The sequence below is a fragment of the Cetorhinus maximus genome, chromosome 17 (genome assembly GCF_964194155.1).
Source record: "Cetorhinus maximus chromosome 17, sCetMax3.hap1.1, whole genome shotgun sequence".
NCBI classification, from domain to species: Eukaryota; Metazoa; Chordata; class Chondrichthyes; order Lamniformes; family Cetorhinidae; genus Cetorhinus; species Cetorhinus maximus.
The window spans coordinates 96432772-96446053 of record NC_135895.1 but is presented as its reverse complement, the minus strand read 5'-3'; the positions used below and the strand labels follow the sequence as shown (position 1 = coordinate 96446053).

The 13282-nt window shown below is 42.3% G+C and overlaps 1 protein-coding gene across 1 annotated transcript in view; it reads left to right on the top strand.

Moving 5' to 3' along the window:
- Positions 1-9700: 9700 nt before the first annotated feature.
- Positions 9701-13282, top strand: part of fam151a (family with sequence similarity 151 member A) — a 44050-nt gene continuing 40468 nt past the window's right edge. Inside the window, exon 1 of the mRNA XM_078561655.1 lies at positions 9701-9929. Within this exon, the coding sequence (XP_078417781.1) occupies positions 9754-9929 (176 nt within the window). The 5' untranslated portion in view covers positions 9701-9753. The remainder of the gene's footprint in view (positions 9930-13282) is intronic.

Below are 13282 nucleotides of genomic sequence, written 5' to 3'. Positions count from 1 at the left end.
GAAGCCCGTCCCAATGGAACAGCTTCTTCTTTCCCCAATATTGGTGCCAGTGCCCCATGAATTGGAACCCATTTCTCCCACACCAATCTTTGAGCCACGCGTTTACCTCCCTAATCCTATTTACCCTACACCAATTTGCATGTGGTTCAGGTAGTAATCTGGAGATTATTACCTTTGTGGTTCTGCTTTTTAATTTAGCCCCGAGCTGCTCATAGTCCCTCAGCAGGACCTCTTTCCTAGTCCTACCTATGTCGTTGGTATCTACGTGGACCACAGCAACTGAATCCTTCCCCTCCCACTCCAGGTTCCTCTCCAGCCCAGAAGAGATGTCATTGACTTTGGCACCAGGTAGGCAACACAGCCTTCGGGACTCTCTATCTCTGCTGCAGAGAACAGTATCTATTCACCTAACAATGCTATCCCCTATTTTTACTACATTTCTCTTTTCTCCCTTCACTTGAATGGCGCTCTTTTCCAAAGATGCTGTGGTCAGTTTGCTCATCCTCCCTGCAGTCTCTGCCCTCATCCACACCGGGAGCATGAGCCTCGTACCTATTGGACACGGGTACTGGCTGAGGCTCCTCCAAAATTAAGTTCTGGATCCCCATACCTGCCTCACTCACAGTCACACCCTCCTGTCCCTGACCATGGTCCAAATTTGATGTAATTAATCTAAGGGGTTTGACTGTCTCCTGAAACGCAGTGTCCAGGTAACTCTCCATGATGTGTCGCAGTGTCCACAGCTCGGACTCCAGCTCATCAACTCTGAGTCGAAGTTCCTCGGGCAGCCAACACTTGGTGGAGATGTGGTCACTGTGGATCGCACCGGTTTCCACCAGTTCCCACATACTACAGCTGCTACACATCGCCTGGCCCACCATCTCCATTCTATTTAATTAATTAATCTGGATGTTAAATATTTTAAAAGTGAATTTCTTAACTGTACTCTTCAACTATAACATGTCCTGATTTAAACCACTTGGCCAATCAAAAGAGACACAGAAGAGATACCCACCAATCACCGAGCTGTTTTCCTTTGACTTCTGCTCCAACAGATAGAAACATGTCCTCCTCTCGCACCCTCCTCTCACCAGTGCAACATGGTGCAGTGTTTACCAAACTGCAACTCGCAAAGCCTCCTTCAACAGCAACTTCCAAACCCCTGACCTGTACCACCTAGAGGGACAAGGGCAGCAGATGTATGGGAGCACCACCATCTGCAAGTTCTCCTCCAAGCCACACACAATCCTGCCTTGGAAATATATCACCGTTCCTTCACTGTCGCTGGATCAAAATCCTGGAACTTTCTAACAGCACTATGAGTGCATCTAACAATGCGCCTCCCAGCTCCCTGCATGCCCCAAGATATTCAGTTTATAAAGCTGAAAGTGTGGGTGATATAATTGCAAAATGGTATCATTTCTATTGTGATAAAATCCATTAAAATCCAAGGCTCCTTAGACAGCACCTTCCAAACCCACGACCACTACCATCTAGAAGGACAAAGGCAGCAGAGATTTGGGAACACCAGTTCCCCTCCAAGTCATTCACCATCCTGACTTGGAAATATATCGCTGTTCCTTCACTGTCGCTGGGTCAAACTTCTGGAACTCCCTCCCTAACAGCACTGTTGGTGCACCTACACCAATGGGCAATAAATGCTGGCCCAGCCAGTGAAACCCACATCGCCTGAATGAGTAAAAAAAAACTTAATTGCTGTGATGTGTGATTTCACTTTCACTGACACCACACTTTATCCCAATCTTTGTAATGACAGTTGTGGGCTTATGTTCTTTAAATGATCAGCAGGGGGAGCTGTGGGTACAAAATTTGCTGCAGCATGCTGCTTTTTGACTAATGAATTCACAGATCCTCCTTTTCTATTACACATTTAATTTAATATCCCAGTGATTTTAATAGTTCGCTTTGTGACTGTTTAACTCCTTATTCTGTTGATGGAAATCCCTGAGGCCTGCAGCAGCGTTTGTGGACCAGAAGAGAATTGAACAGGAGCAGATTTCAGAGTCATTGAGAAAATACTGAGGTAAATGAGACTGTTGGTCTGATGGTGGAGTGCAAGACAGAGAATTAGTCATTGGTGTATGTGAAATACAAATGTTTCAATCTGCATCAGGTGTCATATTCCATCCAGAACATGCTGAATCATTCAATGCAGTTGTTCATTCTTAGTGTAAAGCAATAGACTAAACAAAACCAGTCACTTCACCAGTAAAACTATGCACATTACTGTGGGGTGTAAGCAGGAAATTTAAATTGTACATACTTCTTCCAAATGCTGTTGCCTACATCCACTGGTGCACAAACTTCTAGGAATCCAGGGAAAATGGTAACATTTTAATCTAATTTAAACACAGTCACTTAATAATTAAGAGATTTTTAATCTCTAAATGATATTGAAAAGAAGAAGTGACATTTGGTTTTATTCACATCCAGCGCCACAAACAGACCGTCACTTTCCCAAAAACAACTTCAAGTGTCATGCTTCCCCCACAAAAAGGAAGTCCCCAGCTGCTTCTATCTCCTCAGTTCCTAGTCAATCTTTCTCTCTGCAAATCTCCCCAGCTCACAGAGACATTCTACCTCCTGAACGTATTCCACACTGCCCTGTCATGGCTGCAGATTTTAGCTGGTGTTGCTGCTTCATTGTTGGATTGTACTCTGCTGCAGGTGCAATTCTAATTTATCATGAGACCAGGAATTCCTACTTGGAGTGCGAAATGAGGTCTAAGGACAAAGTATGGGTAGCAGTCAGGACTAGCAAACCAACCAAGGAAAGTAGCAAAAGTTGACTAATAGATTAAAGAAGGTTGACAGCCTGAACAATTGGACAACTAAAAAAACACCCTGAATATAGGATTACGACAGCGTTGTTACATTGAAAGTGCAGTAGGATGTTACTCGCCATAGTTTAAACTGCATTTATACCTCCCATTCCACCACTTGTACAGAAGATTGTAGCAGATATTTTCTCACATTTCTTGTAGAAACCTTCCAGGTCATTGTGAATAGTCTCTGTTGCTAAGCCTGACCGTAAAATCATTAAAAAATTATTTGCAGCATTATCAGAGAGAGCACAGATAAACTTCTCACCATTCAGTTCAAAAGTCATGTTTCCCTCACTCACTGACCAATCGGATTACGAGTTGAGTTGCAGCTTGAGTAGCTTGGAGACAAAGGAAGAAAACTCACCCACTACTGGAGGCTGAAAAAGGTTGACAAAGAAAGAAGCACCACCTTTCCCTCTTCACCGAACTTCCTCACTCACCAAACTCCTAACTTCACAATCTGTGCTCAAACCACGCTCCATGACCTTGATTTTAGTGTGAAAGGAATAGAGGGAACAGAATTCTTAAGGTGCATTCAGTAGGACCTTTTTGGCCAGTATGTAGCAAGTCCAACAAGAGAGGGCACGTTCCTGGACTTAGTTTTAGGTAATGAAGTTGGGCAGGTGGAAGGAGTGGCAGTGGAGGAGAATTTTGATAGTGGTCATAATTTAGTTAGTTTTAACATAATTATGGAAAAGCGCAAAGATAGTACAGGAGTTAAAGTTCTAAATTGGGGTACGGCTGACTTTACTAAGCTGAGAACTGATTTAGCAAAAGTGGGCTAGTAACAGCTACTTGAAGGTAAATCAGCATCAGAGCACTGGGAGACATTCAAAGGGGAGATTCAAAGGATTCAGAGGTAAACGTATTCCCGCAAACAAAAGGATGGGATGGCCAAATCTAGAGCCTCCTGGATGTCAAGGAATTTACAGGGTAAGATTATGCATAAAAGGAAGGCTTATGTCAGGCACTGAGAATGCAATACTACAGAAAGCCAGGAGGAGTATAGAAAGTGGAGGGGTGAAATCAAAAGGGAAATTAGGAAGGCAGAGGGTATGAAAGAATATTGGCGAGCAAAATCAAGGTGAACACAATGATGTTTTATAAATACATTAAAAGTAAGAGGATAACTAAAGAAAAGTAGGGCCCATAAAAGACCAAAAAGGTAACCTATGTGTAGAGGCCGAAGACATTGGTATGGTTCTTAATGAATACATTGTGTCTGCCTTCACAAAAGAGGGGGACGATGCAGATACTGTAGTTAAGGAGGAGGACTGTGAAGTATTGGATGTGATAAACATAGGGAGAGGGGAAATATTAATGGGATTAGCATCCTTAAAAATGGATAAATCACCAGGGCCAGATGAAATGTACCCCAGTCTGTTAAAAGAAGCCAGGGAGGAAATAGCAGACCATCATTTTCCAATCCTCACTGGATACAGGGGTGGTGCCAGAGGATTGGAAGTCTGCCAACATTACACCTTTGTTTGAAATGGGAGAGAGGGATAGACTGAATAATTACAGGCCAGTCAGTCTAACCTCGGTAGTGGGCAAATTACTGGAATCAATTCTGAGAGACAGAATAAACTGCCATTTAGAAAAGCATGGATTAATCAAGGACAGTCAGCATGGATTTGTTAAGGGAAGGTCGTGTCTGACTAACTTGATTGAATTTTTTGATGATGTAACAAGGAGGATTGATGAGGGTAGTGCAGTTCATGTGGTTTACATGGATTTTAGCAAGGCTTGTTGATGGGTATTTTTGTGACTGGAAGGCTGTTTCCAGTGGAGTTCTGCAAGACTCAATACTAGGTCCCCTGCTTTTTGTGGTATATATTAACGATTTGGACATAAGTGCAGGGGGAATGATCAAGAGTTTGCAAACAACACAAAAATTGGCCGCCTGGTTGATAGTCAGGAGGATAACTGCAGGAAGACATCAATGGACTGGTCAGGTGGGCAGAAAAGTGACAATTGGAATTCAACCCAAAGAAATGTGTTGAGGTGATAATCAGGTGGATTTTAATGTACATATAGACTGAAAAAATCAAATGGGCAAAAGTAGCCTAGATGGGGAGTTCATAGAATATTTTTAGGATGGTTTCTTAGAACAGCAAATTTTGCCAGAAAGCAGGCTGTACTAGACCTGGTATTGTGCAATGAGATAGGATTAATTGATAACCTCATAGTGAAGGCACCCCTCAGTAGCACTGATCTTAATATGATTGAATTTTACATTTAATTTGAGGTAGAGAGGAGTGGGTCCAAAACTAGTATTTTAAATTTAAATAAAGGCAATTATGTGGGAATGAAAGCAGAGCCAGCTGAAGTGAACTGGCAAATGAGGTTAAGGGATAGGTCAATAGAGACGTAGTGGCAGACATTTAAAGTGATATTTCAGAATACACAGAATAGGTACATTCCATTGAAAAAGAAAAATTTCAAGGGCAGGATCCATCATCAGTGGTTAACTAAAAAGTTAAAGATAGTATCAAACTTTAAAAAAAGCACATAATAAGCATATAAAGATGGGTGACAAGTCAGAAGATTGGACAGAATATAAAGAACAGCAAAGAATAACAAAAAGATTAATAAGAAGGGTAAAATTAGAGTACAAGAGAAAGCTAGCTAGAAATATAAAGACAAACAGTAAGAGTTTCTATAGATACATAAACAAGAAAAGAGTTAACAAAGTGAGCATCGGTCCTATAGAAAGTGAATCTGGGGAATTAATAATGGAAAATAAGGAGTTGGCAGATGAATTGTGCAGGTATTTTGCATTGGTCTTCATGCAAGTAACATCCCAGAAATAGCTGTAAATCAAGAACTGGAAGGGAGGGAGGAACTCAGGAAAATTACAATCACCAGGGAAATGGTACTTAGCAAATTGCTGGAGCTGTGGGCCAACAAATCTGTGAGTCCTGATGGAATTCATTCTAGGGTCTTAAAGGAAGTGGCAAGTGAGAAAGTTGATGCATTGGTTTTAATTTTCCAAAATTCCCTGGATTTGGGAAGGTGCCATTAGATTGGAAAATAGCAAATGTAACTCTTTTATTTGAAAAGGGAGGGAGACAAAAAGCAGGAAACTACAGGCCAGTTAGCTTAACATCTGTAATAGGGAAAATGTTGGAAGCTATTATTAAATATGATGTGGCAGGGCACTTAGATAAATTCAAGTCAATCAGGCAGAGTCAACATGGTTTTGTGAAAGGGAAATAGTGTTTAACTAATGTATTGGAGTTCTTTGAAGGAGTCACATATGCTGTGGATAAAGGGGAACTGGTGGATGTACTGTACTTAGATTTCCAGAAGGCATTTGATAAGGTGCCATATCAAAGGATATTGCAGAAAATAAAAGCTCATGGTGTAGGGGGTAACATATTGGCATGGAGCAAAGATTGGCTAGCTAACAGGAAACAGAGGATAGCCATAAATGGGTCTTTATCTGGTTGGTGGGATGTAATGAGTGGTTTGCCACAGGGATCAGTGCTGTGGCCTCAACTTTTTACAATTTATATAAATGCCTTGGATGGACCAAAGGTATGGTTGTTCAATTTGCTGATGATACAAAGATGGGTAGGAAAATAGGTTGTGAAAAGGACATAAGGAGGCTACAAGGGAACATAGATAGGTTAAGTGAGTGGGTAAAGATCTGGCAAATAGAATATAATGTACGAAAATGTGAAATTGTCCATTTTGGCAGGAAGAATAAAAAAGAAGTATATTATCTAAATGGTGAGAGATTGCAGAGCTCTGATATTCAGAGGGATCTGGGTGTCATAGTGCATGAATCACAAAAGGCTCGTCTGCAGGTACAGTAATTAGGAAACCTAATAAAATGTTATCGTTTATTGCAAGGGGAATTGAATATAAAAGTAGGGAGGGTTATGCTTCAGTTGTGCAGGACACTGGTGAAACCACATCTGGAATACTAGGCTAGGCTTATATCCACTGGAGTTTAGAAGACTAAGGGATGACTTGATTAAAATCTTTAAGATCCTGAGGGGTCTCGACAGGTGGAGAGGATGTTTCCTCTTGTGGGAGAATCTAGAACTAAGGGTCACTGTTTAAAAATAAGGAGTCGCCCATTTAATGCAGAGATGAGAAGAAATGTTTGCTCTCAGAGGGTAGTGAGTCTTTGAATCTCTCTTCCTCAAAAGGTAGTGGAAGCAGAGTCTTTGAATATTTTCAAGGCAGAGGTAGATAGATTCTTGATAAAAACAGGAATGAAAGGTTATCGGGGGTGGGCAGGAGGTTACAGTCAGATCAACCATGATCTTATTGAATGGCGGAGCAGGTTTGAAGGGCCAAATGGCCTACTCCTGCTCCTAATTCGTATGTTTGTATGTTCATATGAGTGTATGTCCACAGCTCCCTGAAGGTAGCAGAATGGGTCAATAAGGTCATTAAGAAGGCATATGGAATCTCTTCCTTCGTTAGCCGAGCCACAGAATGTAAGAGCAGGGAGGTTATGCTGGAGCTATATAAAACATTAGCTAGGCTACAACTTGAGTACTGTGTGCAGTTCTGGTCATCTTATTACAGAAAGGATGTAATTGCACTAGAGAGGGTACAGACGAGATGTACAAAGATAATGCCAGGACTGGAAAATTGAAGCTATGAGGGAAGATTGGATAGGCTGGGGTTGTTTTCCTTGGAACAGAGGAGGCTGAGGGGAGATTTTATTGAGGATGTACAAAATTGTGAGAGGCCTGGACAGAGTGGATGAAAGGGCCTATTTCCCTTAGCAGAGAGGTCAGTGACTAGGGGGCATAGATTTAAAGTGATTGGTAGGAGGATTAGAGGGGAGAGGAGGGAATTGTTTTTCGCCCAGAGGGTGGGAGTGGTCTGGAACTCACTGCCTGAAAGGGTGGTAGAGGCAGAAGACCTCATCTCATTTAGAAGGCGCCTGGACATGCACCTGAAGTACTGTAACCTGCAGGGCTACAGATTTACACTAACCATCTTCTCCCCTCACTGCCAGTTCACACTATCACTCTTCCCTCTCTACTCCCACACTTTATGCTGTCACTTTAGTATAGGGTAATGAAATCAATACTGACTTTGCACCTTCTCACTTCTAAATTTGAGCCTGGTTCTGAAGCTGAGAGCAAACTGAAAACATTTGATCAGAATTCAGTTTATCTATTCTCTTATGAAACTTGAACACTCAAACAAGATCACTTCTTAGTCTTCTTCAGAGTAATCTGTTGCTGGCCCCTGAACCTCTCCTCACAGCTCAGATGCTTTAATCTGGGCATTATTTTGGGTATCCGCTTCTGCACTGTAACCTTACTGTAGTACCAGACCAGGACCGTGCACTTTACTCCGTGTGTGGCTGTACCGCTGTGCAGACTCATTACCACTTCCTGGCCTTTATGCTTTAAGTCCATTGAACATCCCAATATCACACTGGATTTTGATATTTACTCCTCAACCACCATCAAAAAGAATTATCTCATCATTTATCTAATTGCTGCTTTGGGGAACTAGCTGAGTGTAAATTGGCTGCTGTTATCCTACATTACAACAGCGGCTACATTTTAAAAGAACTTGATTGACAGCGAAAGCTTTTGGACATCCTGAGGCATTGAAATAGTTTGTAGAGAAATGTGAAGTGATACATTTTAAAAGAAAGAATGAAGAGAGGTAATATAAACGAAATGGTACAATTTAAAATGGGTGTAGCAACAGAGACATACACAAATCTTTGAAGGTGACAGGACAAGTTGATAAGGCTCTTAAAACAATTTATGGGAATCTAAACTGTATGGAAACATAAAATACAAAAGCAAGGAAATTATAAATTTCCTTTATAAATCACTGGTTAGGCCCCAGCTGGAGTATTGTGGCCAATTCTGGGCACCACACTTTAGGAAGGATGCCAAGACATTAGAAAGGTCACAGAGGAGATTTACTGGAACGGTCCCAGAGCTGAAGGACTTCAGTTATGTGGTGACGCTAGAGAAGCTGGGATTGTTTTTCTTAAGAGCAGAGAAGATTAAGAGGGAATTTAATAGACGTGTTCAAAATTATGAAGGGCTTTGATAAATAGGGAGAAGCTGTTTCCAGTGGTAGGAGGATCCATAACTAAAGGACACAGATGGGGATTTCCACCCCAGCTCTCCACTTCAGTGGCTTGAGCACATTCAAGATTGAGACTGATATATTTTTGAACACTAAGGGAATCAGGGGATGGGGATGGAAAGCTGAGTAATGGTAGACGATCAGCCGCAATCTTACTGAAAGGCAGAGCATTCTGAAAGAGCTGTATGGTCTACCGGGGGGGATGAGGAGACGTTTCCTACACAGTGAACTGTTAGGAAACAGAATGCGCTGCCAGAAATGTGGTGGAAACAGATTCAGTAGCAACTTTTGACATACATTTGAGAAATATAAGTTTACAGGAGAAAGAACGGGAGGTTGGTATGAATTCGACATTTCTTTTGAAGAGCTGGCACAGACACCAAGGGCCGAAGGGCCTCCTGCACTGTATGGTTTCCTGCAATTCGGGCATCTGACACTGGCTGCTTTCAACTGCAACCTGCCCTTTCGGACACCGAGTGGAAAAGTGGCACCAGCGACTCGAACTTTCTGTTTATGGGTCATTTAATATTTCACCACAAATAGTTTCTAAATTTACTTTACTTTGCGTCTGTGCTTTTTAAAAAAAAAGGAAGCACTTCTGTTCAGATTCTGTTCTATAATTCCAGAGTCTGCCGTTGGAAATGATTTATTTGTAATTATAAAAGTGGTTTCTGTTGCTTGTCCCCAGGGCTGAATCTCCCCCCTGGGGGAAGCAGGGACTGGGCGGGATCCGCGCCGCTGGTCCGCAGGGCGGAATTTGTCTGACCTCCTCCGCACTTTGTAAAAGCCTCCTCTCTGCGGGCTGGCAGCAGAAGCCGCGATGCTGCAGCCGGCACCAGACCAGGAGATCCTTTATAAAAATGGGAGGGAAGGCGCCTCCGTCCGCCGGCGCTGGAAGCTATTGGCCGGCCTCTTCTTTGCCCCTCTGGTCGCCTCTTACCTGGGGCTGGTGGGATACTTCGCTGTTTATAGGAATTTCTTTCCAGGTAAGAAAGAGTCTGTCGTCCCCAGAAACCCACCCCACCTCAAAACCCCCTTTCCAGCCAAGCCTCAGAGCCGCGGGAGAGGCAGAGTTGACAGAATGAGGTGCTGTGACAGTGTGGTCTGAAAGTGACTCAGACCTTTCCTGGGATGCTATGAATGAAAGTGACACATGATAAAGGCGGCGAGAGCCCTTTTAACAGAAGCTTCACTCCCGTCAGAATTCACTCTCCCACATCTGCACTGACAGGTCTAAAGACTGTCTCACACACGCACAGACCCGCTCACAAATACAAACAGACATACTCGCAATTGTTAAAGAGTCACACGGACTCGAAACGTTAACTGTGCTCCTCTCCGCAAATGCTGAGTTTTTCCAGGTATTTTTTGTTTTTGTTTCAGATATGCTTACAGTCTGGTTCACACATACGGATTGGCTTATACACACACTCACTCCGTCACATGCTGTGTGTGTCCCTTTCTCTCACAGCTACAAACAGTCCACAATCTGACTCACATATATATCACTTCATACATACAAGGTGTACAGACATATAGCCACAGGTGTATATATATATATACATACACGCACTAGTAAAGAACATGACATGCAAAAGTGATTAAGTTGCAATCTTTGTGATTGTTGGATGCCCTGTTAAATATATTTTATAAACTAAATATTTTTAACATACAAAACAAAAACAGAATTACTTGGAAAAACTCAGCAGGTCTGGCAGCATCGGCGGAGAAGAAAAGAGTTGACGTTTCGAGTCCTCATTTATAACACACTTTGTTTTCACAAACATAATGTATAACTGGTGAGTTTTATTAGCGTGTTTATTTGATAAATGTGTCACGCATTTAAGTGTCACTCAGTGGGCAGCAATCTTGACTCTGAGTCAGAAGGTTGTAGGACAGGTCCCACTCCAGGACTTTAGCACAAAAATCAAGGTTGACACTCCAGTGCATTATTGAGGGGATGCTGAGGGAACATTGTCAGAGGTGCCATCTTTCGGATGTGATGTTAAGCCAAGGCCCTGTCTGCCCTCTCAGGTGGCATGAAAGATCCCAAGGTACTATTCTGAAGACCCTCCCTCCTAGTAGCCTGGCCAATATTTATCCCTCAATCAACATCTCAAAAACAGATTATCTAATTATTATCACATTACAGTTTGTAGGAGTTTGCTGTGTGCAAATTAGCTGCTGCGCTCCCTCCATTACAACAGTGGCTTTGAAACCACTTCATTGGCTGTAAAGCACTTTGAGACATCCTGTGGTTGTGAAAGTTGCTGCATGAATGCAAGTCTTTTTCTTTACCTAAATAAGTGGATGCTGGAGGAGACTCGTGGTTCTGTGGGTTTGCCTCTAATTTCAATTTGCAGACATCAGTATTCATTCCAGAGATGAGCTGGACTGATTACAAAATAATTAACAAACAAACTGAAGCTCTCAGCCCTCTCCTCCCGCCTCTGTTGAAGTTATGTTCTACAAGCCAAGTGGTCATTTTTTTGTGTTTAAGCCTGGATTGTAAGTGTTAACATGCTACTTAACTATGGAAGCCATCATATTGATCATGTCCTCACCAGATATTTACACTTTCCAGCAGTGTATCACTGGATTGTGATTAGGACTGGGAGGCCTGCTGATTTTTATTGGTTTTCTCTAGCCAATGGCAAATATAGCATCATTTCACTGTGATTGACATCAGTCAACTCAGCACAAACTGGGACCTTCTGGCATATATTATTCAGTATTCTTTTTGCAACAACGTACTTTATTCATAAAATATCTGAAAGAACATTACAAAACATTTCAAAATGGCCATCACAAAACATGCAATAATGTTCAAGTTTTCCACAAAGACCATGTTGCACCCTGAGGTGTTTCAATACAATCAAGGAACATTACAGACATTTCAAAATGGCCATAACAGACAATCAGACAGTGCAATGGTATTTACGTTGTCTACATAGATTATGTTGCACTCTAAGATGCTTCAACACAATTGTGATACATGTAATATTCACTGCATACGTTCAGCGTGAGCTGTAGAGCCCGAGGGCTTCTATACAATTTCCAGCCACTTGGTGCACTATGGCTGAAAGGTCTTAGACAGCGACCTTTCCCCATTGTGCCTCTGCAGTGACTGCACCAAGCTTTAGTGCGTCCCTCAGTACATAGTCCTGGACCTTGGAATGTGCCAGTCTGCAACACTCGGTCGGGGGCAACTCTTTGCACTGGAAGACCAACAAGTTTCGGGCAGACCAAAGAGTGTCTTTCACTGAGTTGATGATCTCCAGCTTCTGTTGATGTTTGTCTTGGTGTGTGTCCCTGGGGACAGCCCGTGGAGCACAGAGTCCTATGTCTCAGAACTGCTCGGGATGAACCTCGACAGAAACCACTGCATCTCTCGCCAGACATTATTCAGTATTACACTGCCTTTGGAAGGATTTCTGATTAACTTCCAACTTGTGCACTGCCCAGTGAACGCTCACTGTGTCTCTTTGGTACCACACCAGTGCAGCTGCAGCCTGCTGCAGCATTACTAACAAGTCAGTGCTAACTCCAGTAAAACAGCAGGAACTCATCTGGAGTCTCTGAATATAGTTCATGGGAAGGTGTAGTGTTAGGAATTGAAATTGGCCAATGCAGCCCAAGTGGCTTGGGGCCAGTAGAATTGTACCAGTGAGACTGCGAGCCTATGTGACTAGACAAGATTACAAAAGAAGTTCAGATATAACCATGTGTCCACTAGTGAAATGGGAGGCTTTAAGTTGAAGCAGAAAATATCAGATGAGCCTATTATTGTGGTTTCAGTAACAACAGAAAAAGCTGGAAACAATCAATGAGTCAGGCACAACATCTGTGAAGTGACAAGTTAAAATTTTATGTATAAGCATTAACGGGACTAATACAGGATTCATGTCTGGAACATTATCCTGCCACTTCTCTCCACAGAAGTTTTGTCTGTTTTGCTGAGTGTTTCCAAAATTGTGATCCCTCTGACCTCTTCTTCTGCTTTTTAATAAGACCTTTATTCCTTTAACGGTCCCCATGTTCTAGAAAAGCAGTTCAGACCAGAACAATGGGATTGGCCAGCTATCCTAGAATAATCTGAGAGGAGAACAATGCGTATTCAAAATGAATAGCACTAAATCTGGGACTACAAAGGACTGGAAACTATTCTTCAGTTGTACAGGGCTTTGGTCAGGCTCCATTTGGTGTACTTCTTTCTGTTTAGGTACCGCGCTTCAGGAAGGGTATTAGGAACTTGGAGGGGAGATTCACTAAAATAATACGAGGACATACAAGGTTAATTTGTGCAGACAAATTGTATAAATGAGCCTTGTATTCCTTGGAATTTAGAA